The sequence below is a fragment of the Pollachius pollachius genome (genome assembly GCF_949987615.1).
Source record: "Pollachius pollachius genome assembly, chromosome: 1".
NCBI lineage: Eukaryota > Metazoa > Chordata > Actinopteri > Gadiformes > Gadidae > Pollachius > Pollachius pollachius.
This window is the reverse complement of record NC_136934.1, coordinates 41,228,978-41,256,450: the sequence shown is the minus strand read 5'-3', so window position 1 is coordinate 41,256,450 and position 27,473 is coordinate 41,228,978. Positions and strand designations below refer to the sequence as shown.

At 41.0% G+C, this 27,473-nt stretch overlaps 1 protein-coding gene across 2 annotated transcripts in view; it reads right to left on the bottom strand.

Moving 5' to 3' along the window:
- Positions 1-17,720, bottom strand: part of LOC307070593 (myelin basic protein-like) — a 31,915-nt gene extending 14,195 nt beyond the window's left edge. Inside the window, exons 1-3 of one of the 2 annotated variants that reach the window (XM_079729101.1) lie at positions 17,496-17,720; positions 10,284-10,445; positions 8,834-8,892 (exon numbers count right to left, since the gene is read on the bottom strand). In XM_079729101.1, the coding sequence (XP_079585227.1) occupies positions 8,834-8,892; positions 10,284-10,290 (66 nt within the window). In that variant the 5' untranslated portion in view covers positions 10,291-10,445; positions 17,496-17,720. The remainder of the gene's footprint in view (positions 1-8,833; positions 8,893-10,283; positions 10,446-17,495) is intronic. The other variant, XM_079729102.1, reaches the window with a different exon arrangement.
- Between the last annotated feature and the right edge of the window lie 9,753 nt (positions 17,721-27,473).

Genomic DNA, 27,473 nt, shown 5'->3' with positions numbered 1-27,473 from the left:
CGCTCGCAAAATATGAAATCACTTTTGTTACAAGCTGCTGGTTGCTGTGATACAGCAACATGCAGCCCTAGGCTTACACTTAGCATTTGAAACCAAGGATCCCACTGACACTTTCAAAAGCTTTTATCTAGGATCTCAGCATTGCCTCTTAACTCTTGAGTTTAAAGACCCTCATCAATCTGTTTCACAGCAATTCCATAACAATCCCATTATGACTGTCGCCATCAAATGATGTTATTGGACCGTGGATCTCTGAGCCTCGAGGAACCACTCTTTTCCTTTTTCTTTTTTCAATAAACACTTTAGAAATATGTATGTTTAACAAGTTTGATCTGCGGAGGTGATGTAATGACCTTGAGTGTCTTTTAAGCTCTACTGCAGTAATAAATGCATTAAAGCTACCATTAGATCACCAGAAGAACATTTAACTGACTATGATTCCCTTCAGGCTATGTCAGCCCTCCAAGTGCTTCTTCAAAGCACAGGGCCCCTGAAATGCTTACGTCCACATCCTATTTCCATTAGCTCTCAAAAGAATCCCAATAAAAAAAATACTTTAATGTGTTCTGCTGGAACCTTCCACCTGAAAAGTTCTCAGTGTGATCCTTGTGCGCAGCCTATCTCCAGATTCAGATTCAGATTCAGCTTTATTGGCCAGGTTTACGTAACAAACAAGGAATTTGACTTTGGTTAACCCTTTAACCTATCTGTAGCTGAGATGTGCTTAACCCAACCCTTTTCCCCTCTGCCCTGCCTGTATTCAAGTCACTCTGGATGAAAGCGGTTCCTGAATGGATTCATAATAATAATAATAATGATACTAGCACTGTTCCACCTGGAGCTCTCTAAGTCCCGTTGGCTCAGTCTCCCTGAATCCGTTTGGCTTCTGATGAAGGGGCAAGCGAGGGCTTTGATTCACACATCTTTTGTGGCTTGACTGATTGGAGGCTGTGGGCAGGTTCAGAGTAAGCTGAACTCCTCTCTGCCTTGGAGATAGCTGCCCTTGTGATAGACCTTAGAGAATACATCTTCATGCTTCTCCCATCAGGCATGATCTGTTCAGGCTTAATCTCGCCTTTCTGGAAAGAGTGCTAATTGTGATAGCGCTCTCAAATGGTCTCTTATTCCTCTAGAATATATGAGGGTGACATTCATCTCCCCCTGTTTCTGGTATACGGCTGAAGGGGTTGGGTGAATGTGACTACCCTTGGGCAATGGTAGATGGATGCAATGCACATGGGTCTCTATGGGGGTTCATGTAGAATGAGGCAAGAAGCACTGACCTCGCCAGGGGACGCTAACGTCTTCCCCTCAGTTGTATTTCAACATTCCAAAAAGGTTTATTTCTGTTCAAGATGTCACATCCCCTGACGCACGAATAAGCAAATAAAAAATATTTTATGGTGAATTACAAATTGGTTCAGAAATCCCATTTAAAACACTTGATTCCCTTCATTACGATAATCAACTAAAAATAGTGGTTGTGCAACAACCAGGAAATGCTGAAGCTGCCTTTGGCTATTGTGTCATAAACAAGTAATTCAGTAATGATTAAGTTGTCACTCTGAAGCTACCAAAGAGTGACAGACGCGCACGCACACACACACACATTGCAGTATATAAGTGGTACAATGGGGATTCTGTGCGCCTGCTGCTGGTTTCCTAAGCCTGAAGCTCCCTCCTCTGGAGACTCTACTGTGTTCTAGGGAGACATTTGCAGCTCCACACAAATCATTTCACATTAACACACGTCTGCCTGACTCAAGTTAACGATAAGTAAAGAGTCGAAGCTACCACTTTTAAAACATACCTTTAACTTCAAGCATAAACTTTATACATATTTTTAGAATGTAATGAATAAATTGCAGTGTTCCATGGAGTACTGTTAGTCAGCGGGCTTTGAAAAACACACATTTGAGTTAAATAGAGCATCTTTGTGTGACATTGAGAGTCTGGCTAACGTGATATCACCTTCTTCTAAAGTAATAAGGTGGAGGAGCATCACAACCCCAACAGCCCCGCCGTCCCAGTTTGGCTATAACCATAGCAACTGGCTCCCTTGCCATCCCTTTTATTATCTTAACCAAATACAATCGACTTTGGTTAGGGTGATAAAGTAGATGACGACTCAGAATATCGAAACGCTAACACAAAGGAGAATTGAAAACCAACGGATGATAAGGAATATACATAATACAGAGCGACGAGGCGTATTCATTAAAAAAGCTGTGTAGAAACGGGGGTATAAATATTCACCCGCGATTCAGTTCTAGTCACGATATTGGGTTCACTATTTGCTACTCTCACAATTATCTTTTTTTACACCATGTTTTTATATTTTATTTTCTGAGGCCTAAGATCATCATAGCTAGTTTTTTCAGGACACTCTAGTCATTTTACTCATCTGACAGCTAACGTGGTCCAAGCAAACACACATACTGATAGGCCGTCAATTTAAGACCTTGCATCTTACACACACACACACACACACACACACACACACACACACACACACACACACACACACACACACACACACACACACACACACACACACACACACACACTCTGCAAAGTTAAGTGTGTCGAGCTGAATTTCATTTTTGCTTTGGTTCTGCTCTGTATTGCATTAAACCTACACAATGGCTTGAGATACATAATATACCCTTTGGGGGATTGTATAGTGCTCCCTGTGGTCAAATGTCGATATGCTGGTGGTATTCTGTATCTGACTTTCTGTACAGGTATGTCATGCTTTAAATCCTAAAAGAGGAAGCACCAGAAATGAGTGGAACCATACCACCAAATTAAAGTGTTGGACCATTTAAAGTAATAAATGGTCAAATCTATTACATGAGTGATTCCTGATAGAACAATGCAAAACGAACCAAACCTAGTTACTGTTACAAATGGTCTAGTCGTTGGGCCAGAGGCATAAAAAAAAGAGCGATGAAGAGAAGGGAGAAGACAGGAAAAGTTTGTGGTAAGGGAGAGGGCGGGGGAATTGAGAAAAGTAGAGAAAGGTTAGTCCAAAGTTTAAAGCTTGGGTAGCAATTTAGAGAAATCAGAGTGAGCTAGATATTTAAAGTATAATACATCCAAAAATATTGCACACTCCCTTCAGGCCTCCTTCCAAAGCTACTCCCACAAAACATGTGACTAGCTCAATAGCTGTTGCAATAAGTCTGCCTAGCCTTGTGGAAGAATCTGGTCATGCGCAATGAGTGGCTGCAAGTAGCCAGGTAGGTAGGCAGACAGACAGATAGCCAGGTAGGTAGGTAGACAGACAGGTAGCAAGGTAGGTAGGTAGACAGACAGATAGACCATCCAATCATTTCATTCAGGTCGGATAAAATATTTGGCCGAGATTATTACAGATTTACGACCGCCACAGATACCATTATGTTCTTCTCAAAGAAATGGTCCACCCTATCTTTGAGTGGTGAACATAAATCACTAAATGTCACACTACTATATTGTTGTTGCTGACTCAAGCAGCGGTTTATCCAGGGATATAGAAAATAATTATTACAACATAACTAACGCTTAATGATCCAACGAGAGATCTGAATACTTGAATGCGCCATTGCACCGCAACGGCAATCTACTTAATCAATTATTTTTAAGTACTTGAACCATGGATTCTAATCACACACAATATTGTTGGAAATGCAACGTATTGCATGTAACCATAGTTTGATTTACGTAACACACGGCAAGAAAATGGTCACGTTGCCGTCCACGTCTTTCTCCTAGCGGCGGTCAGCTTTGCCTTCGTCCTTCTTAGTTTACTTCATCCATTCATCTCCTCCTGTCAACGCACCTGCTGGCAATCTACTTCATCAGCATGCATTATATACACTCCGGGTTTCCTGTCACACACACCGCTATATCGTTGTTTAGACTTCACCGGTCACTATTTGACTCTAAGGAGTAATTATTGTGATAGGTTATTCTGCTGTTCCGGCGTTCGTGCTAGACGCCATTCTCCCCGTATTAAGTCCGACGGTCAGCCCGTTAACGAACGCTGGCCTGTCTGACTACCGGCCCCCCGTTGAAGCCCCGCCTATCCAGCAATCAGCCCATTGCCCCCCTCCACTTTGTCCCTGCCTGGCTTGCCGATATATATGCTCTTTGCTGCCCAAGGACCGGTAAACATTTGTATTATTTCAACGAAGTGTCGGTTTTCTCTCCTTTCGCTCCTAGAAATGTAACAACAATGTTGAGTGAAAAGCTAGTGATTGATTCGAGCCAAGTTAAAACGTACGTGTGCTGGGGAACTTCATTGTGCACTATTTTGCTCGAGTAATGCAATAACAACAAAAACGTCACCTCCACGACATCAGGACTTTTCATGATGCGCGTTGAGACAGCTTGACATCACAATGACTCATGTCACGCTGCATCGCTTCACCCCTCACAGACCCAGGACAAAGTAGGATTCAAAGCTATCCATGTAAAAATGTAGTGCTATATATCGTTTCCCGAAAACCAGTGGCGCCTTCACACTTCTCAAATGAGTCCACTTTTCTTTGCCCTGCTCCCCACTCTTAAGAGTGTGCCTCACAGGCTCAGGAAACAAATCAGTGGTGTGTGCCCGGGCTGTCCGCCTCCCTACAGGTCTGGTCGGCCCTGTCCCTCCCCTGCAGTCGGCTAACACAATAGCCCAAAGCCCATTAAAGGGACTGGGCAGGCAGTCGGTTAGCAACAGGCTAGGCCAAAATGGCCCATCCTACACAAATGACACTGCTCCGACAGTTGAGAGTGCTTCTGGGACCATCCGTGTCCCATCGCCTCTGCTGTCTTTGCTGTGGTGACTCCTGTCCTCTATCATCTACCCCCCCCCACCCCCCACACACAGAAACACCCTTTTCCAGGCCTTTGAGAGGCCGGTTCTTCGTTCTGAAGCTTATTGCGTATTCTCCGCTCACCCATCCTCCCTTTCTCTTTCCCCTCCTCTTCCTCACCCACTCTCCTCCCAAAATGTGATTCCAGCCAAGCCTGAATTATCACAGCTTAGACCAATTTTGTAGCTGCTGCATTTTATCAAAGCAGTGACAAAAGGAACTTAGGAAAAGGGGCTGAGGTTAATTACCTGATGTCATTAAATGGCATTACTGCCCCTGTTTAAAACCTATCCCCTGCCCAGACTCCGCACACAGGAACAATGGGTTGGGCGGCAATTTATGGATGAAAAATAAGAAACCAATCTCTGAAGCGTCTCTGTGGCATACAATTACCCCCCTATTAGAGTCAGCGGTTCTGTCAAGTTGTAGTAACGGGGAGGAAGAGGCCTCAGACTTCTTTCCGTCATTAAAATGGTTATTGTTAGCTGCAAAACAGGATTGTTTGGTGAAAAAAAAAAAACAATTATCTTTAACAAAGGTAGATTTTCAAGCCACACTTGAGCTTGGATGTGTGCAAATGTGTGTACAGACTTTGTGTGCTGACGTCATTTCATCAAAGGGTTCGGATATTCTTTGATCTCTCAAGGGCTCAAACGCGCAATGTTTTCTGATGTCAGTAGCTGCACAGAATAGGTCATGTAGCAATGATAGTATGGTCACATAGCAATGAACAGACACTGAACTTCATCTAATTCAAAATGCCTCCTTCCTTATGGCGCCTTGTTTTCCTACTTTCATGCCATAGGGCTGTCTGCAGTACTGTCAGTCCGCATACGTGGCCGACGATAGCGTAGAGCCTTGTTGCAATAGATTTAAAGTAGTCACAAACAAACTTTTCACTGTCAAGTGTCAATTGGATTGGGATCTATCCAAGTCATCAGGAATAGATTTAATTTCTCCAAAAATGTAGCACATAATAACCAGGATCAATTTCCCGCTTCAAAACCAAGTGTACATTCCATAAGTGATTAAAGATACAGCTCTTGGCATAAGGAAGGAGATACAATGGAAATATGGTTTTGATTTCCAGGAGCAGAGCTGTTTCTCCAGAAGTCTGCCAGGCCCACATTGGGCGACTGACCGAATCAAGAACTATTACAATGCTTGACTGACCAGCGTTCTGCTCTGCCCTGGTCGGACATATACAATGGGATCCCTACCTTTCTATTGCAGCAGAGAACATTCAAATCATTTGAGTGGTCACTGGGTCTTGCTTGGTGAATAAAACATATGATGATAGGGTTGTGGTAAAAAATCTGATGTTTTATTATTGTTATTCTTTTTAAGTACAAAATGATTAATTTTCAACAAATTCCAGGCGGCTCTTACAAAAAGGCATAGTCTGAAGAGAATTAACCAATCCACTAACAAACCAACCAAAGAAGTGAGTCAGAGTGTTGGCTGTGTCTAATCAGCTGTGCTGTGCTACTGATTACATATGCAGGGGGAACAATAAGTTACAAATTCTGTGCAAAACATAATAACATTAAATGGAAATCCATGTGAAATTAATAAACCACAGTAAGTTGATTATTTGTGTCGCCTTTGGTAGCTTTTGAACCTACATTTTAAGATTCCCAAACCATGCCTAGAATAAGTGAATTTAGTGAGTAATCAATGAACAAACTACTATTTTCTCGTATGTAATTAGGGTCCAAGTGAGCCCTTGACTTGACAGGGAATTCTGCTGCTTATTTTGATTAACTCACTCTGTCAATTTTGGCCAAGTAAATATAATTAAACAGGAATGATGGGCCTCCTGCAAAAACTGTGATAAAATATTATTATTATATAATTCATGGAGTACAAACCTTTCATATTAAGAAAGGAAAACATAAAAATGTGTTCAGTCACTTAAAGTGCACTTAATGCACTTTTTTAAAAATCTAAATAGTTTTGATTTATACAAGTTGGTCTTAGCAGTGAACAGAGTAAATGCTGGCAATTGACGAAAGACATATTGAGACTAAAATATCAAATAAAGAGATTCTGAAAGATAGATGGATGCTCAACAGATGCTTGGTAATTAAGGATAAAGGGCTTCCTTTTGCAGCTCACTGCAAAGGTAGATTTCGGAGTAGACAACTCTCTTCTGTTACAAAACATTGTTAAAATGCATACATTTTTCCAAACGTGTACAGCTGGTACCGCACTTTTTCTTCATCCTGCAGGAATTGTTCTGTTTTGTTTTATCCATTGTTCTTAATTCAATATTTTGGTAACACACACACACACACACACACACACACACACACACACACACACACACACACACACACACACACACACACACACACACACACACACACACACACAATTAATTTACTCCCCTACCAGGTTGTGTTTTCATATACAATGTTTGATTTTGTTGTACCTGACTTTCCCTGAAACTTATAGTTAGGCATTATGATGTAGATTTGCATGGAACCAAACCAATCCTTTTCAATTCCTGAGCTTTTAGGCATTTCATTGTAAGCCTCCAGTTAAGCCATCATGTGCATTTGCCACTCTGGCTACTTTCCTGAAAGCTCACTTGGCTGTAGTTTTCCATCTAGTGTTTCATTTATTTGGCTCCAAACTTTGCTGTTTCATTCTACTGCGACATTGACTTTACACAATTGGAAAGCACATAAGAGAGGTATGCATCTCTTCATGAATCATGCCGCAACAATTGCTTTAGTATCTTGCCATTGGGCCTGGTGATTCAGTTTCAAGTATAAAAAAACGTACAAAAGATTATTTTCAAACCAAGCCATCTGTTCTACCTTTTTCATTTGGGTTCTGCGCCCTTCACACTAAAGCAATGCAGGAATCTCAGAAATGATCATATCTTAAATATCCGCGCATCAATTGGATCAGCATTTTGTGCTTCTCCCTCCTTCCTACTGCGACGCAACTCCCAGTAGATTGTTTCCTCAGACAATCCAAAACTCAAATATTACTATAGAACCCATCATACTAAATTATTCAGCACATGGCATATGCTAATACAATTTTGGTGACGGATGTGAAAATACTGCCGCCCATGGCAAAAAAGTGCTAGAAATGAGTCCATAAAAATAAGCTTGAGCTATGACACATGATGTGGGTGGCTGAAAAACAAAACCGCTAATTACCATTAAACAAAATCTTCTGTTGGAAACGGCCTTCAGAAAAACATTTTGCACTAATTATTCAAACTTTGGCATACATTGAATATATTTAATCCTTAAGTGCCAGATGTTCCAGTAAATGTCATAACTGGAATAAACTCAATTACTATAATGACTCTTGAGAATTTTTTTGAATTGTACACTGTTTTACAGTCAAATTATTTGAACTGAACAGGATCACTTTGAGACAAAGAACCTTTGTTCCACTTTACGGTCCACAAGGGGTGAGGTTCCGATTGCACCAACCCATTTAGCATGCTATAAAATGTGAGGCACACTACAGGTACAGCCTTTTTGAGAAAAAAAAAGCAGGGTGCTGAGCCTTTTTATTGTTGCAAAGCAACCATAGAACACCTACAACTAAACCTACAACCATGGAATATCTACACCTTAGCCTACAACCATGAAACACCTACATCTAAACCTACAACAATATTGCACCTACTCATAAATATTCATGCATGCAAAGCAAGTGCTAACATGCCATGTACACGATAGGAAAAAATTCCCATGCAAATATTATTCGTTAATAGTTTGATGGGATGTGACAAAAAGCCATGTTGAGCAAGGTCCAAAGTTCTGTGACATTCTGATAAAGGCCAGTGGGCACAATGATAAGGTTAAATGAAAATGCGGCAACACATGCCCTATTCTCATGACAAAACTCTTATCCCAGCACCCACATACACATACACTCAAGAAAAAACAGACTGGTACAATGTTAGGCATGCGGGGGACACGACTTCAGTGTTGGACTGTACAATCTTTTCTTACCCTGATGTCTTCCTGGGGCTCCTTCTTTCCTAAATGCTGTCCCATGCTGCCGACAGAGACTGTAAGGAGAAGAGAGAGAAGCTTGAATCAGTATATATATATACACATTAGAGCGCATACCTATTGTTTAGGGGCTACATGGCTTTCTTTAGAAGAAGCGCCAAGGCCGGGAGGTCATCACTGCAATTAACAGACATTGCATAAATGCAGCGGGACACACAAAGGCTGCATTGTTGACTGATATCAGGGACTGCTTTAATGACAAATATACGTGGACTGAAGGAGTTCCGATCGCAGCAGACACTACCAGAGGACGCTTGAGGACAGGACGGATATAATAATGACACAGAGGATGGAAAGATGAGAAGGGGAAAAAACATGACCTGAATATATGTGGGTTTGTAAATACAGGGATCCAAATCATTGACTTGGATATACATATTTATTGGCCACCCATACTGAACATATTACATCTGCTCGGCTTTTACAGCTGTCCTCAGATGATGGGTGAGGTGGGAACATGGGGGCGCTGGCCTCTACAACTGTGATCACTGCTGTGTGGGCCCTTCAGTTTCATGTCCTCCAAACCCTGATATTCTCACCCCATATCTCTGTAACTTCATCAACCTTGACATATGCAAATTCATTTAAAAACTCATTATTTTTCCAACACTGTTACACCGCACAATACTTAGTGCTCATTTGACCGGTCCACTGCCTTTCCTGTCTGTATGCTATGTTTATTTGTATATTGTATAGTATGAATTCATTTTGTTTGTTTGTCTGTTATATATCAGTCTCTGAGAAGCTCCCCTCGAGTGGGAGAAAGGTGCTAAATTAAATAAAGTCATTACACCCACGATGCCCGCTGGAGGACGAGAGGCTAGAGCCCATGGGAATCAGAAACCAACGCTCCTTGCCAACGGAAGTGAACGGAGCCGGCCCTGAGGCGACCGGATGCAGAGGAGAATTACATTAGTTACTGGGGATCCTAACGCAACCCTTCTGATGTGACCTAAGCTGAAAAGAACAAACTAAAATCAGGCTCCAAGAATTAGCAGCCTAAAGAATTGATCCATTGTGGCATTATAGAAGTAATTTAAGGCAACAAAGGACTTGTTTGTTGGCCTTTGGGCAGGAATGAGTCACTCAGCCTATATCGACTCTCTCAGGGGCCAAGGAGAGGTCTTATTGCTGAAACATAACGGGTTTCCCATCCGGTTCCCATTTGAAAAATAATAGAAATGATATGTGATCGGCTTGTGTCCTTGACTGTGCGAGAGTGGAAGAATTAAATCAGATTATTTTATCTAGTCCTCATAGTGTTCCACACGGCAACCCCACATCACAGCGCTGCAATATACTGGATATTCAGAGATCAATAAATAGTCTCAACTGCCAAAACCAATAGTTTTAATCTGACGGCACCCAGAAAAACAATATGAACTACCTTTCATCGAGAGGTTCTCATTTCACATGGTAACCTGTCTTGTCACAACAGGGATGGGAGTTGATTCGATTCCATTTAGGTGTGTGTCATCTTCTTTGGAATAGAGCTGATGGATGAGATCAGAAACCCCCCTGGGAATGTAGTCATGGGAGAAGGCGAATACTGAAGTAGAAGGAGTAGAGAATGTCCACCACTAAGGGATTATAGGGTAGATGAGGTTAGAAAGTACATTCACAATTCCAGTCCACCATTAAAACTACTGTTCTGTATATATAACTGTACTGTTATATGTATTCAACTTTCAAACTGCAACCATTTTTTATGTTTATGCTTTTATTACACTCTTTAAAGACCGCCAACATTTCTGTTCAAAGGAGAAAGTGTTTAAACCATCAATGGTTTATTCACTTTTATTATGACGGAACAATTATTTAAAATGTGTGGAGGAAGTGATGAGAGGCACCTCCACCTTTAAAATAACCAAGCTCTTCTCAGCGGTGGATTCTTTCATTATTTTTGGCATAAGTATACGCCAAAATCAAGTTCAATTGTCCACAAACCTTCAATGTCGCTTGTAATTTAATACTGGATATTATGAAATAGTTTGCCGGCAAAAAATGGACTGAGAACCTTTCTGCCCACTATTCTTCCCCACTCTGTCTCCCTACTTTCTTACTCAACTAGTTAACAAGAATCCTTGTTTCACGAGATAAAAGCTAAATCCCAGATGCATGTGGAGCCCTGAGGGAAGAAGTGGAAGTGGGGCTGTGACAGATGAGTTGTATGTAAGCTCAAACAGCTGCGGTTTCCCTTGTGGTCTTGTAAATAGGTTGGCACCGTTGATCAGACGCTAATATCACCCAGCCTCTTGCTAAGCAACAAGTGTGTTTAGGACCCCATTCAGCATGCAGAATATGCACTGGACACATCAATGCAATTTGGCCAGGGGCAGGGAGGCCTTTACCCTAAGGAGTCTGAGCAAGGAAAACGGAGGATGGCAAGGAGCTTGAAGGAGGAAGGCACGATGAGGGGCATGATGAGGAAATAATTCCTCTATGATGGGAGCAGGATGAAGCCTGTTGGCTGTAATCATGTACATATTCGGAAATAATCAGGTATAATTTCATTACATTTACCCAAAATAAATCCTCCCACTAAAACACAAGTAGCAAACAAATGTTAAACTGGTAGTTGTTGTTCAGCATCCCCTGCAGCGGTATTGAGTGCAGCTGATTGCAGTGCTGAGTGCAGTGATTCATATCGGATCAGAGTAAGGCTAATCTAGGCGTGGGTGAACAAAGAAATGATTGACCTGCCTTGGCTGAAATCAAAGTGACATGAACATCCATAATAGTATGTCACATTGACCGTGTCTGTAAAGCAGGATAAGGGTTTCTGTTCATTGTGTTTGGCAGTTTAGTGTGATATGAGAATGAGACATTGTTCTACATTCCCAACAGCAGGTAGTGTCTTCATATTTATCATCAATTACCAAACTCAGGTTTTAAAGGATAGCGGAAGTAGGGGCAAAACATATGACAATGATGTCACACCTAATCTACTTCTACTTACCCATTATGAATCTCCTTTTAACCTCACACTTAAACATACCCCCAAACAATTTGGCTAGGATATTAGATGTTTTAAAAAGCGACAATCTGCATGAATTTGCATGAAATACAAACATTTACAAACTCCTTAGCAGTCTGCTGACCTAACACTTGGAGATGGCTGGATCCCCTACTGTGTGTATATATATATAAATATATATATATATATATAGATATATATATATATATATATATATATATATATATATATATATATATATATAGATATAGATAGATAGATACATGTGGCCCCTGCTTTTCGCTATTATTTTTCCAATGTGCACTCACAAGCAATTTAAGAATAGACTGAGTCACTGAAGAGCATGTAGGCGGATCCACAGGGAGTACAAACAACCACATACAAAAATAAGTTTAGACCTCCTGCTTGAAAAACAATAAGGTGCAATTATGGAACCTATCAGAATTACATTCAGATGGTCATGAGTTTCAAATGTTTTCCATTTAGTCAGGAAAGATATATAAAGATATTCTATTAATTTGAATGTGAGGCCATGGAGCCAGTTTCAGCAGCAAACTTACACAATCACTAGATTCTGCTGCATTGCTTGTAAAGACTTGCAAGTTGTAGGCAGTTGCCGTATGAAAAGAAAAGGTAAAGGCAGCCTAATAAGAGGGAGTGGAACTATGTGGGATTCAAAAAGTAAGTAAGACATTCCTTGATTGAGATTTCTTTACTGGAACTTGGGTTTTCTTGTAGGAAAAATATGAATTCATTAAGACACATTTTACCTTCAGGGCATTGTCACTTAATTACCATAGTTTGTTTTTGATTAGAGCGAATGTATTCAAACCACAACTTGATCCATGTAATACAATCTAGCCAGCAGGATTCACATGGATACTGGATTATCTCAATCTAGCAACAGCTCCAAAATTAAACTTTTCCAAAGATTTACTGAAACACCTAGACTTACTTAAGTCCTTTAGGGGACGCGTAAACAAACTTCTCCTTAGGTCACTCAATTCCGCCAAGTGGAGATCTGTAGACCGTGAAAGGACAATACCGGTTCTGGGTGACCAGACAATAGTAGTTGTCACTCCTGGCTTCATTGAAAAATCCGTCATCAATATAATTTGTCAAATTGACTGACGTGTAAGGATTCTGCCAAAGAGCATTAAGCGTTTGTGCGCATGCCACAATTGTAAACAATGGCACTCTATGTGTGTCAGTCACAGAGTTTGTGGACAAAATGATAGTGAATCGCCACACAAGTACTTTACAAAATGTCGCATCACAAAGACCAAAGAGCTATATTGCAATTGTTTACATTCGTGGGATGTGCAAGTCATTTAGCCTGACTTCATTGCCAACAAATGTTTTAGTGAAGCCATAAGAGACGGAAAAGATGGTTTGATCACCAAGACCAGCATTGTCGTTAATGTGTCTTCTACGGCATGCAGTCATATGCCCCACGGCTAAATGGATTTCAAACCACGCTTTTGGTAGGTCTATAAGGATCGTACTGAGAGTTCTCATAAAATATAGATAGGAAATCCAGCTGCTGCTTCTTCCACACATTGCAGAAAATAAAAGACGGGAGAGGGTGGAAGCGTGCACGTGAGCGATAAAGAGCGAGACACAAACTGAACATCATCAGTGGGTATAGAAACACATAAAAAAAAGGACAGACATCTGGGTCTGTCAATGAAGGTATTTATGTTATATTATCTTACCGCCATCTGCCCTTTCCCACTATGGGATCTTTTGAATGCCAACAGAAAAAAGGCTCATTAGATCCATGTCTTATTCCCGTTATATTAAATAATAATTATCATTGTTTAGTATACGCCATATCCATCTGACTTGCAGTGAATACATGTGATTAAAGAGCAGGTTGGGGAGCAGGACCTTCTTTAAATAGATGGAGGTGGGGAGTGCAATATGTTTCAATGATGATGCATTCACAATAAGTCACCGGGTGTCAATAACTCCCTGTGAGGCTTCTGGGAGACTGGGCTTCAGAGTTAGTGAGCCTTGGCTCGGCTCAGAGAGGTTAACAGCATTGGAGCTCCCCCATCCTCCTCCTCACTGACTAAACCTAAACGGTCTGAGGGAGAATCGCGTTAGATGAGATGTCAGAAAGGGTCAAGTTAGTGAGCCCACTCATCTGCCTCGATCTTCTGCACAACAATCCCTTGCTTTTGAGACACACACGTTTGAGCAGGTGAACTTCCACCTAGGGAAATGAAAAAGGGGAGACTGGCATTTGTGGAAGTTGACGATGATTAAGAAAAAAATGGGGCCATTGTCAAACATTGACAAAACCAACGTCAAACACACTGGAGCGAGGTTTAGTAGCCAATAGAAAAGGAAAAGTGCATTTATCCTGAGGTAACACACCTAATGTATTTGACAGAGAAATCCAGTTTCTCAACGATAGAGATTTTTGACTTTTAAAATAACACTGTTAACCTTAATGTGGCCTCAACGGGACTATTTTCAATATAAAATAATATAGGCCAAGGAGACACATCAACACCAGCAGCTAAACTGCACAGAGAGAGAGAGAGAGAGAGAGAGAGAGAGAGAGCAAAACAGAGTGAAAAAGAGAGTGAGAGAGAGACTGAGATTGATGTGAGCGAGGAAATGACAGATTGACAGAGAGGGAGAGAGAGAGACCAAGCCAGAGCAGTATCAGATATGACAAACAGTTATGAGAGCACACATCATTTATCAGAAGGATGAAACCTCTGCGCTCCCTGACAGAGATTAAAGGTCATGGATAACATCTGCCTTGGGAAAAGGAATCTGCCGGAACACTCCGGCTGCAATGTCAGTCACCCTTGCTCTTTCTTCTAGCCCCCTCTCTCTCACAACCGCTTTTTACAAAACTTGTCTGGCTAAAGCTTCACCCTCATCCTCCTCTTCCTCCTCCTCCCAACCAATAGGCTGCCCTGTTACTTTTAAATCAACAAACTTACGCTCATCCTCCGCTGTTGGTATCATCAGCACCAGCACTCTGGTTGCTTGACACACCACTTTGGTTTGAGGCTGTGATTGAGTAAATGCAGGGAGAGCTGTGTGGGAAACCAGGCCAACATAGTAGCAGAGTGCTATACTCTGGGGTTATAGCCACTCAGTAACAGGGCAGCTATTATAGTGTTTGGTGGAGGGGCAGTCGCTGCAACTGGCGTGATCAGAGGAAAGGCTGGATTCTTCTGCCCCTGGAGCTGGTCCGCCAACTCTAGGTCTCTAAGCAATGCAGGGATTTTCTTGTCGTGTTTTTACATTTAAAAAGGAAAGCTGATCACTCCAGCACCTTCCACCTGGAGGACCAGTAGTCCTGAAGACAGAGGTCATCTGAGTCTTCATGACCCTCCCCTTCCTGCTGCAATGAATTGTATCGAATGAAATCCAAACACAGCCACAGAACTCTGTAAAACCACAATGATAGGTGGGGAACCAGACTCATTTGCGAGCTTGTGCTTTATTTGCTCTTGCATATGCATCTGGCCCCCCTCCCGTTCAGACAGATTTCCAGCATACCTGGCCTTGATTGGGCCAATTACAACCATTTATTCAATATGGGGTGGGTTTAATATGATTACTGTACAGAGGAGTGCCTCATATGAGCACCGTAGACGTAGAGGCCTTTTTGTAAGCATCCAAGATGGCTGCGTCTGATGTGTAATGCGTGTCGTTGCTCTGATTGGTTGTAGGCCTACCTAATTGAGTCTGGGGGCATTTCGGTCAGTGGCCGTTGATAATGCCCCTTGGGAATCGATAATGAACTGAGAGGTCCCAGACTAATCTGCATTTGCAAATTGGTCGGGCGATGTCAGGCGATGTCAGGCTACCCCAATGCAGCAATAGGGTGGTAAGCGAAACAGAAAAAAATGGCAAAATCGAGTATGTTTCAAACGCAGTGCAGTATATTTGAAACGGCTGCCAAATGGGTTTATCTCTGAGTGAACCCTATTGGCTGCCACCGACGCATGTGACTGTGGTATCAAAACAGTTTTTGATACCACAACCGTCCCTACCCTCGGGCAGGGACGGGCGGATAGGCATTACAAATATTAACACAGTCGATGTTGCGCTACGCAGGTTCTGTTTATTTAATGCACCAGAATAAACAGGCACACCCAACCATGTACACAGTTGGGCTCCCTGGTCTTCTTAACCACATCAGCGAACCCTCTCTACCCACCATTCATAGCCTGATATGGTTTACTCACTACTACCTTCAGGCTAGAAGATTGAACAAACACACACACACACACACACACACACACACACACACACACACACACACACACACACACACACACACACACATTTCCACACATGTTGCTTACAGGTAATGTGACAGAACCTGTCTGGCAATGACACAAATGGGGGAGGGGGGGGGGGAGTGATAAGTGGGAGGAAGCAGGAGATTGCAACGACGGAAGTTGACTAACCTCAACACATCCGTGGGTTGCGCTGTGCAAATTAATTTGAGTCAGAGAAAGTAAAGGGTTACTCTTACGTATGTACGACCAAAGAACGAGCACATGTGTAACACACAAGCATGGGCAGAGTAATCTCTTGTAAAACCGCACGAGAGAAAGATATTAAACTAAAACCGCAGACGTTCACGCAAACGTGAGTATCAGCATGGTCTTGTGTTTTAAAGTGAAAATAAACCAGCTGTTATAAAGGCTGGCAAAGGAATGCAAAGCCTGACACGTGATGCTGCCCCCCCCCCCAACTCCACCTTGGTTGAGACAGGAGTCGTTCAGGTGTGATTTCAGAGGAATGCCTGGGTCTGAACTCCAAGAAACAAGAAAACATACCTTTACTCCAAATATTCCTGTTCCTGTATATAACACAGGTTCAAGGTGTTATACCCCACTTCAGGGTGTTGAAACAGCTTAGTGTAGGCGAACAAGATCAGCCAAATAACCAGAAAACAATGCTACATAACTGTCACACACAACTCTGATTTGCATTAACATTAAAATTTCAATCACAACTACCAGGCTTACTGTCTTCAAGCATATCGAGGGACCAAACAGAGTTCAAATCATGCATAACTAGCTCGTATTACCTTAGGGTTCCAGGAGTTTACTTACAACACGAGATTGTGTAAAACGGAGCTCAACTTTTTCACAACTAGTATGCAATTAGGTTTTGCTTGAATGGGATAATAAAGATAACGATTTGTAACGTGTGTGTGTGTGTGTGTGTTTGCATGTGTGTGTGTGTGTGTGTGTGTGTGCGTGTGTGTGTGTGTGTGTCCCACTCGCATGAACCAGTCCAATCACCGAGAAAGTAAACACATGACCAAGAGAGTTATAAGAGAGGAACACGAAATAAAAACGTTTAACAGCATATGCTTCTCCAATACATCCATTTAGCTTGAACACTGGTAAGCGTTTCAAAATCGTGCCATTAGAAACCACAGAGAATCACAAGCGCGCCGTCAACACGTCGACGTGGATAAGGGTTTACGTGCGTTAAAAGATAGGGCACCTCGAAAGAATAAATTAAAAAGCATTGTCCAGAGGGAAAGTGTATTCATTACGCGCTGTTACTCGTTTCCAAGCCCCTTCGCCGCTGAGCGTTATGATAATGCACACAGGCTGTATAACATACCCTTCTCCGCTTGGACCGAATCAGATGCATGCACAGCAGAACCTCAGCTGGACGGGCTTCGGTCTCGGTGTCGCTCGTCGCTGTTTTATCAACGGGACGCTAGCGAGCAAAACACAACGCCTTCTTCACGGTTGTGGTGTTTTCAAAACGTGTCTTCGTAGAGAATATGTCACGGTGCTTCCTGATTGAGGTGGTGATGGTGTTTCTTTCTTCGGGGTGGGGCGGAATGCTGTTAGTCGGCGAAGAAATGTGGGCAAAAGAGCACGTCTGTGCACGCATCGCACAGTCGTTATCTCAACTTGAACGATTACAACGCAACCCGTCTCTCTGACTGTAGTACGCTTTGCGGTTAGGTTGTTGCAGGCCTTCGAATTGAAACCCATGCATAGTATACGTATTAATAAAAAAATACATTTTTTTCTCAGTAGGCCTACTTCTTTTTTTTAATGTTGTTTAAATATTAAGTATTTCTAGACGGTAGTAGTAACATTATGGATTATTTATGATGGGCCATGCTACAAATAAATGTCATGTGATTCACTTCCCCTGCCAAGGGGATGTTGCACGTTAGTGCGCGTGCGTGTAAGCGCGCCTGTGCGTCTGCATGTGCTTGACTCAAGTGGTCATTGCAGGAGAGGAGGGTGCTGTGTGTGACCGCCAGTCTGTCCTTACTGATGTCCCTGACGGACCCTACGAGCCTGACCAGCCCAGCCTCATAACAACTTGTGTTGGTTCACAGTGGAATAAGAATTCGTTTCACGATAACGGCTCAAGGTGGCTGACATTATTTTTTATTCTCAGTGGAAATGCTATGTTTGTACATAGTTTCGGGATTAAAACGGAGTTTGATAACATTTCTAGCGAGAATAGGCGTCTAATTGTCATTCGTCTTCAGTGATTGTAGGCTTATATGACGTTCAGTTGGTTATCAGAGCTGCCAACTCTCACTCAAAATATCCTCTTCACACGCTCTTACGGCACAAATTATACTATACTGTGTACTCACTATACTGTAAGTATAAGTCATCCTAGTTTCCGAATAGCCCAAAGTAATTATGGAGGTAAGCTCAATGATGCGGAAAACGTCAATTGCTTTTCATTATCATTCAATATGGCATATTGACAGTGGCGTAGGTAGGTCAGTAAGTGCCCCGGGCTATAGGTGTTATGGGCCCCTCTACTATACAAATTTGTTTCAATATATATATATTGGTCCAATTCCACTTTGAACAAATACAATAACATAAGATGAGGCTGGGTTACTTTAAACTGACAAAATAATTTGATTCACGTTCAATAGATAAAGAATATCATATGATAACAAAAATACCCACGTTTTTCTTCAAAGGCATGTGGCTTTCTAGAATATCTGTTAGGGGTTATGGGATACAAATTCAAAATCTATGGGCATGCTTTGAACATACAATATTCAGGACGTTAGTTTTTTTCGAGTTGCCATGAAGAGATTAAAAAGTAAGTTGATCAAGTATTGCCAACTAAAAAGCAAATACTGCAGCGATGGAGGGGGCTCTGTGGGCCTGCAGAGGTTGGGTCTGGGTCAAGAAGTATACCCGGTGTTCAATACTGATTTTTGACCACCTATAATTATTTTATGGTTTAGATAAGGATTGGAAGTTGTGAAACTTGGGAAATGGGTGTAAGTAGTCATGTCTTCAGTGTGTGGTGGCGACCCTGAAGGGACCCCGGTGTTCGATCGGAGTGGCTATGGTTTCTGAGATATCTGATGCAGGGTTTTTCGAGCTACAGACTGGCTGGGGTTGCAAACGATCGCAATGGCTGGAATTTTTGAGCGTTCGGATTGGTTGGGGTTTTCGAGCGATCGGATTGGCTGGGGTATTCAAACGATGGGACTGGCTGAGGTTTTCGAGTGATTGGATTGGCTGAATTCTTTTGAGCTATCAGACTGGCTGGGGTTTTCGAGCGATGAGAATACAACATTTCCATTGGTGTAGCATAAATCCAATATTGTTTTCAACCGGCAGCTCAAGTCGTTCCACCCAGGGAAATACTCAGAATTTTACAATATCAGACATAATGTTGAGATATGTATAAATCTTTAAACAGTTAGATATGGTTTGGCCCCATGCTGTTTCCCCCCTCCCCTGCCAGAGCCTGGTCCCTAACCCCCACTGTTAGTTTCCCTACCACCCCCCGCTGGACCCCTTGTTCTGACCCCTAGCTTTAGTTCATCACCTTCATCCTGTTTGTTATTCCCCCTCCATTCCCCAACCATCTGTATGTGTATTCACCTTCATCCAGTTCTCATCCAACCTGCTTGACGTTTGTCTTCAACCCCAAATGGCCCTTACCTTGTCTTTCAGCCCAACATCAGATCTCTGTCTCTGACCCCCACTTTTAGTTTATTTAATGAATCCCCCTCAGACGAACAAGAAGAAGAAAAGAAAGAAGAAAAGGATTTGGAAACCTTAATTTTTGAAAAAACTTCTACAATGCACTAATCCAGTAAAGGGCATGCATTGGTTCACAAATGAAAGTCAAAGACAGGTTGCTTGGCTCCCTGTTGTGAACTTGACCAGCTGTCCAATCCACACGGAGAAAAGCATCGCGCACCAATCAGGGAGTAAACTAGTAGACAGGTCCATGGAAACACCATATGAAACACCCGGTTTTCCAATACTATCATCAAGATTCAAAGTTGTTTGTTTTCTTGGTTTAACAATAAAGATTTGACCATAGTACGTTTGCCTGTTCATCTCTGTTACTATCACAGTGTTTCGGAGTGAACATTTTTTGGGCAGCATGAGAGCACAAGGATGAAGGGGAAAGCGTGTGTCACACGCCAGAAGCGTTAAAGATGGCAACCCTGAAATAATGTAGACCAAGGATTATCTGCAGAGCTGCCAAGTCTCATGCTTTGACCGTTAGACTCAGGCTTATCAACCAGTTCACACACTCACACACGATACTTTGTATTTATCAGGCTGAGAATTCCAAAATACATCAAATATATATTGAAATATTTATTTTAATTCTTTGCATTAATTATTTAACTCGCCCAGGATTATGATGACAGGATATCCTTTCTACATGCACGTTACCTGAACACCCACGTGCATCATCCATGTTGGAGTGCAGTCAAAGCTGGGATCACTGTAAGCTGAATATCTTTCAACTGAAGCGCAAGGTAACGGTAGATATTAGGGAACCACCTAGTTTTTCAATCTATGTCATGTTAGAAGAAAATACCATTTTGCTCGTAATAAAAATCGAAATCACGGGGGGGGGGGGGTTACAGAAATAAGGGTATTTACACCAGCTAGTGTCATCCCTTCACTGCACACTTTGCTTCCATGTTGTGAGGCAAAGCGCACTAGCACGTTATTTACTAAGACCCAAGGGTGCAGATTTGTTCATGTTTTATTTAACAAAACATAATCAATAACTTTAACAAGAGTTGTTTATGTGTGAATTATTTCAAAAGTGGTGTTGGCTTCTATGAAATACATATTTTTCAATTTCCTTAATTTTGAAATCATTTGAAATGGGGGGACAACTTCATGTTCTTCAGAAGTTGGGAAGGACATGTCCCCTCTGTTCACCCTGATCCACTCTTACGGTAAGACCACATAAATAATTAATAATTATTTAAAAGTGCATGTTATATTTGATATTTCTTTTATTCTGTTAATGTCCATCCCCAAAAGCTGTTGAATTTCACCTGTATTAGTTCCCTCACACACATTTCCAGGTTACGTACATGCAACATGAAGTTCCTAAAGTAATAGCAAATTATTCAGTGCATGACAAATTAAACAATAAATCATTTGGCCAGCTTTTACTCCAAACCATTACGCCCTTGTTGCCATAAAGACGTTACATGTGGCAGCTAAGCAGCCATAAATGGTTTTGTAGCTTATATTGAGCTGCCTTTCAAAATCAAACTGAAGTTAACACAGTTTAGTTTGAATTAATTTAGACTTTGTAATCAACGTGACTCGTTTTTAAAAATCGTGATCACTGTCTGAAGTTAAGTCACTCCTAGATATTTGTTAGCACGGACCGATTTGGTAGTGACACAGCCGATAACCAATCTGTGAAAGCAAAACACCAAGCTCATTGATTTAACAAGGCATATATATTTGACACAATTCATTAATTTATCATTTTTATCAATGTCATTCTCAGTGTGTATTAACTATTTCTGATGTTGCCTGAAGTGCTCATTGCAAGCTTCCTATTTACTTCCCACAATAACCCCATCCCTGCTCCCCATATAGATCTGAAGAATTGTTGCCAAAGTGCTATGGTGTCTTTCATATAAAAATAGGCATTCAAATATACTAGAATGATCTGTAAGGAGGACTAGCCCTAGTAACTAGTAAGTGATGCAGGTAGTGGGTGACTTAGTGGTCAAGGACCCTACCTAACAAGTGAGCTATTGTCGTGGGGTCACTTTTATATCAAAAAGGGTCATCAAGGGTCAAGGACCTCAATTTTGGGACTCCAGCCTGACAGGAAGTGACTGACAAAGCCTGAGCAAATGCTCCATCTGGTGGTTCCTCACCCAGCGGCTCTTTTGCAAGATTTTGAGAGGAAATTATTTCTAGACCTACATCCGACCCATCCAACATGCACATCTGAGAATCAGACCTTTATTCCCTAAAAAAAATGTTTTGGGTTGGTGTTTTTTTTTTTTTTTTCACATTAACTTTTATTAATCTCGGTGGTACAGTCTCCTTTTGACCTTCTGACCCCAGATTTAAAAAAACATGTCCACAGGCCAGCTGTGTTAACACAGTGGTGTAATGCCCATTTACTCTTCAATTCGAGGTCACGCCCCTTTTATCGCCCTTTCGAGAGTGCTAGAGATGCTAAAATGCACGTTCTCCTGGGTTCCCGTAACGACAAATCCAAGATTTGAAGATCAAACACTTGATCCCCAAGAAAAATGTTTGCAGGGCTGTTTTTTTGACAGAGCATCTCAGAAGTGTGGCCTGCAAGACCTAGTAGATCAGAATTTGGTGAAAATAATTTGGAGTTTGGAAGGTCCTATTGTCTTGAGACTTGACAACCTTATTCCAGGGTCTGACTCTGACCCCAACACCAACTTTGGCCCCGAGGGCAGGGTCTGTGGTTTAGAGTTAGGGTCCACCTCATCGTTTAGAGACCCAAGATTGAACTTTGTATTATAAATAAATTCTTACAGCCTGAAAAAATATTCATCATGAATGTCATATACAATCACTGAACAAAGATTATGAAAATAAAATGTACCTTTCTCGCTATCTATGTTAATTAAACCCATTTTAATGCAAAAACAATATATTAAAATATTGCATTTACCACTGAGAATGGAAGCCATGTTTGTTTTTTAATAACTCATAAACATAAGGTCATATACAACACTGAATGAAGATTATGACTTTATATTCAAATGTATTGCAATTTTTTTTACCAAGACCTATTTTAATGCCAAAACTGTATTAAAATATTGCATTTTCCTCTGATAAATAGATGTAAGCCATCTTTTTTGCTATGGAGACAGAATTTATTTATGTATTATGTATGTATACTTGTATGTCTGTTTGTTTGTTAGTATTTATGTATTTTCATGTACTACTATGTATGTCTGTATGGTTGTTAGTATTGATGTATCTTGGCCTATCTTTATTTATCAAGTACTCCATGATGAAAAGTGTTGTTGTCAGGAAGGAAGTATCTCTCTGGGGGGAAGAAGCAATCTGTTCAAGCCTCACATCTGAGCAGAATCACAAGAGCTCCAACAAATTGCCATACCATATATCTGGGTTATTTTCCATGGGCCACTTCTAATTATCATCCGTGGATCTGTTTCATTCAAAGTTGCTTTTGTTTTCATATTTGCGTTACACTGACAAGAATGAGGGTTGTTGGTGCTGCCTTCCAATTAAAAGTGTAATATCACTGTTGTTTACATAAAAATATAGGCCTACACAAAAAAAAAGGGTTTACATTCCGCCTCTAGTCACTATCCATCCGAATAGAAAAGTGTAAGGTTTCACGTAACGCAATCCGGGTATATAAGATATCATCCATCTTAGGCCAGCATTGTATGGTAGGGAATATCTACAAAGCACCTTACTATAGGTGGCTGACTGGTGTAAGAAGTTGCAGACATTGGCATGTGTGTTCAGTGTTGGAACAAAACAACCTGACATGAAAAAAATAATGTGTATCATCAGGAGAAATTATCAGTCGGGGCTGGATGATGCGAGATCATGGGTAATGGGGTCATAGGATTATCATCGTTTCGCAGGGCCTGACCCATGGGCTACACCATTGATTTCCCACACACCTCTCATTAGACCTCTACTCACTAACGCACTGTTGTCAACAATGATCACCCATGTGACCAGGACTCCCTTTCCGGTTCCATATTCATGTGATTTATTCAGTATTAGTTGAACTTAATATTGCCCACTGAAAACAAAGTGTGTCACTTGAGCAGCCTCTGTGCGTTACACAGAACAAGGTGAACGGCTGGCTGAACATTGTCTGTCATCTTTTGATAACCCATTACTCCTTCTTCCAGCACAGCCTATTTTCTACAGAGATAACTGGTTGCCATAGAAATGACCAGGCCTCAGTAGGGATAATGAGCCCTATGGAATGGATTACCCATTGCAGCAGTTCAAATCAGGCTTTTGTTGTTTTCGTTGTGTTTTTTCGTGTTCGGGTCAATTTGCAATGTTCTTGAACTTAATAGCGCTGTAGAGGAGGTGTATGTTTACTATACGACTGTTGTACATGGACACATTCATACATATACAAACATACATACATACATGCATACATACATACGTATACATGCATACATATACATACATACATACATACATAAATACATAAATACATACATACATACATACATACATACATACATACATACATACATACATACATACATACATACTTACAAACATGCACATGTACATACATCATATTCAATAGTGTTAATATTTACATATATGTTACTTTATAATAATAATAATAGCGATTTACGACGATCATCATCATCATTATTACTATAAATAGTAGAAATATTATTATCATCATTATTATTATTATCATCACCATCACTAATAGAGCATTGTTAGCATTTATATAATGCACAATTTAAACATCATGTGGGTTTGATAAAAATGAGACCAACATATGGCTTCCAAAGGCATATGAACACACCTACAGGAGCTCAGTCAACAACTGTCAACTGTACCAAGTTCATACAATTCAGTGACCATTTACAAATGTGATTGTAAGGTTGGCTACTTATGGTCATTTGGCCCTATGGCACGCTTTGAATGAAGCAATACCTCCAATTTCTAATTAAAATGGAGGGTAATCACCGACTTTGATTAATGACTAGAAACTAAATGTAATACAGAGACGGAGGATCTGTTGGCGTTCATAACCAGCGTCCTCCACAGGGTTCAGATGGGGTCACATGAAGGCTATGTGAGCCATGGATTAGGCCTACTGCTGAACAGATGGCGTAGCCTCTCCAGTCTCCAGCCGTGTCTACGTGATGAGGAGACATGCTGGAGGCTCCCAGGGCTGCTGATGGATATTAACAAAAGGCCTGGTTTCCCCTCTGTGGACTTAATCAAGATGAGTAGGGTCAAAGGCATCGATAACATCACACACACAGAACAGAACCGTTCCCCTCATGAAAATGATTACAAAACTGGCCGATATGCACATGGAAGCCCCTTGTGAGGGACATGTGACTTTTATATTTTCCAAGGACGATATAAAAGTTTGTTACTACCAATAAAAAACCACAGTGGTACCCCTTATGTTTTTTTTCATCTTTTTCATTTCTTCTGATCGTGATGAAGAATGGTTCAGCAGCTATTCATGTCTTACACTCCCATCAGATGCCTGTGAACTCTCACTTGACCCAAACACAGCCAACAGGCTCCTCTCTCTCTCTGAGGACAACAGAAAGGTGACATCCCCCAGAGATATTGGACTCCCAGTACCAGGTGGTGTGTAGAGAGGGTCTGACTGGCCGCCGTTACTGGGAGGTAGGGTGGGAAGGAAATGTTTGTAGAGGAGTGACATACAGAGGAATCACAAGGAGAGGAGAGGTTGGTGACAGCAGGCTTGGAGGGAACAAAAATTATTTTCTTTATTGCCATGATGATGGTTACTCTGCCTGGAACAACGTTAGTACAACAGACATACGTCTCCCCCCCGCTGGCTCCAACAGAGTAGGAGTGTATCTGGACCGGCCTAGTGGCACTGTCCTGCTACAGAGTGTCCCCAGATGTAGGAGGGTCCTCATACACACTGACACACATCCACACCTTTCAGTCCACCCTCACCCAGGAGTACCTCCTCCCTGGGTTTGAGTTATGATGGGTTAGGGGTTCCTCAGTGTCACTTTGTCGTTTGTAGAAACTAAAGCACACATGCATGCGAGCGGACGGACTTGCTTAGGCGCATATTTTCTTTTAACACACACACACACACACACACTGACAAAAACACGCTCACATTTCATTTACCTCAGTAACATTTTGAATGAATTACCTGTAAGAGTAATTTATACAGTACAGTACAAAGTATATATAAAGTACAATGCTTTTGACAAGAAACTTTTGATTTCTTGTTGCTGTTTTTGCCTTCAATCCTGTTTTATTGTGTGTTTTATTTGAAGGGAAACATGCTGTTTCATATGTTGTTCATGTATATAAGACATGCTTATACAATGTTTCATTTGACTATTCACATTCATCTTGCTCTGCTCTACTTTTCCTCCAAAAAAATTCTCTCAATATATATAAATATTCACAATATCATTATTCTGTACATCCTTTTTCTCCGATTTTTATTCTCTCCATTTGTTTTTTTTAAAGGGAGAGAAGTTATAAATTAAAAGGATATAGTTCTAAGGAGATGATGGAGAGAATACAATAGTTAGAAAAAGGAAGAATAGCAAAATTATGGATAGAATACAAAATCAAGAATAAATTGCTATGGAAAAATGGAGAGAATACAAGTTTGAGAAAAGGAGGTATATATTTAATTAATTATTATTTATTTTTAATCTCTTCATCATATACCTCCTTTTTCCCCTAAAAAATCTCATTTTCCATCGTTTTTTTTTAAAGGGAGATAAGTTATAATCTATAAGGATGTAGCTAAAAGGAGATGCCAGAGAAAATAAACATTTGAGAAAAAGGAGGTGTAGAAAAATGATGGAGGAAAAAATTTTGAGAAAATGAGATATAGAAATATGGTGGAGAAAACACAAATCTGAGAGAAGGGAGGTTTAGAAAAATGGAGAGAATATTTTTTGGGAAAAATTTGATATAGAAAAATGATGGAGGGAATACAAATTAATAAAAAACATATTCTCTCCATCATTTTTCTATATATCCTTTTTCAAATAAATATTCTATCCATAATTTTTTCGATACCTCCTGTTTCTTGCTTTTTTATTCTCTCCATCATTTTTCTATACCTCCTTTTTCCGACAAAGTAGTCGCTAAATTTTTCTATGCCGCCTTTCCTTGAGTTTTAATTCTCTGCATAATTTTTCTAGACCTCATTTTTCCCCAAAAAATATTTGTCATGAAAAGTTTATTTTCATGACGGCCGATAAAAGAAAAGGGTGTTACCCCCTTAATGTTTTTTTTCATGACGGCCGATAAAAAAACACAGTTTTACGCCTTTTGCTATACTGTGTTTTACACAAATTATGTAAAACTGTGTCTTACAGTTCCCTGTCGGCCATGTGCACAGACTTTTCTGTAAAGGTAAGCCTGCGCCGCATCGGTATCGGAGCTCCCGTCTGGCAACGACATGGTGAGCACCCACCTCTCCCATCTCTGATTGAGAACGTATTTTCAGACACACACACACACATTCACACACACGCTGCCACACACACACACACACACACACACACACACACACTCACACACACACACACACACACACACACCAAAT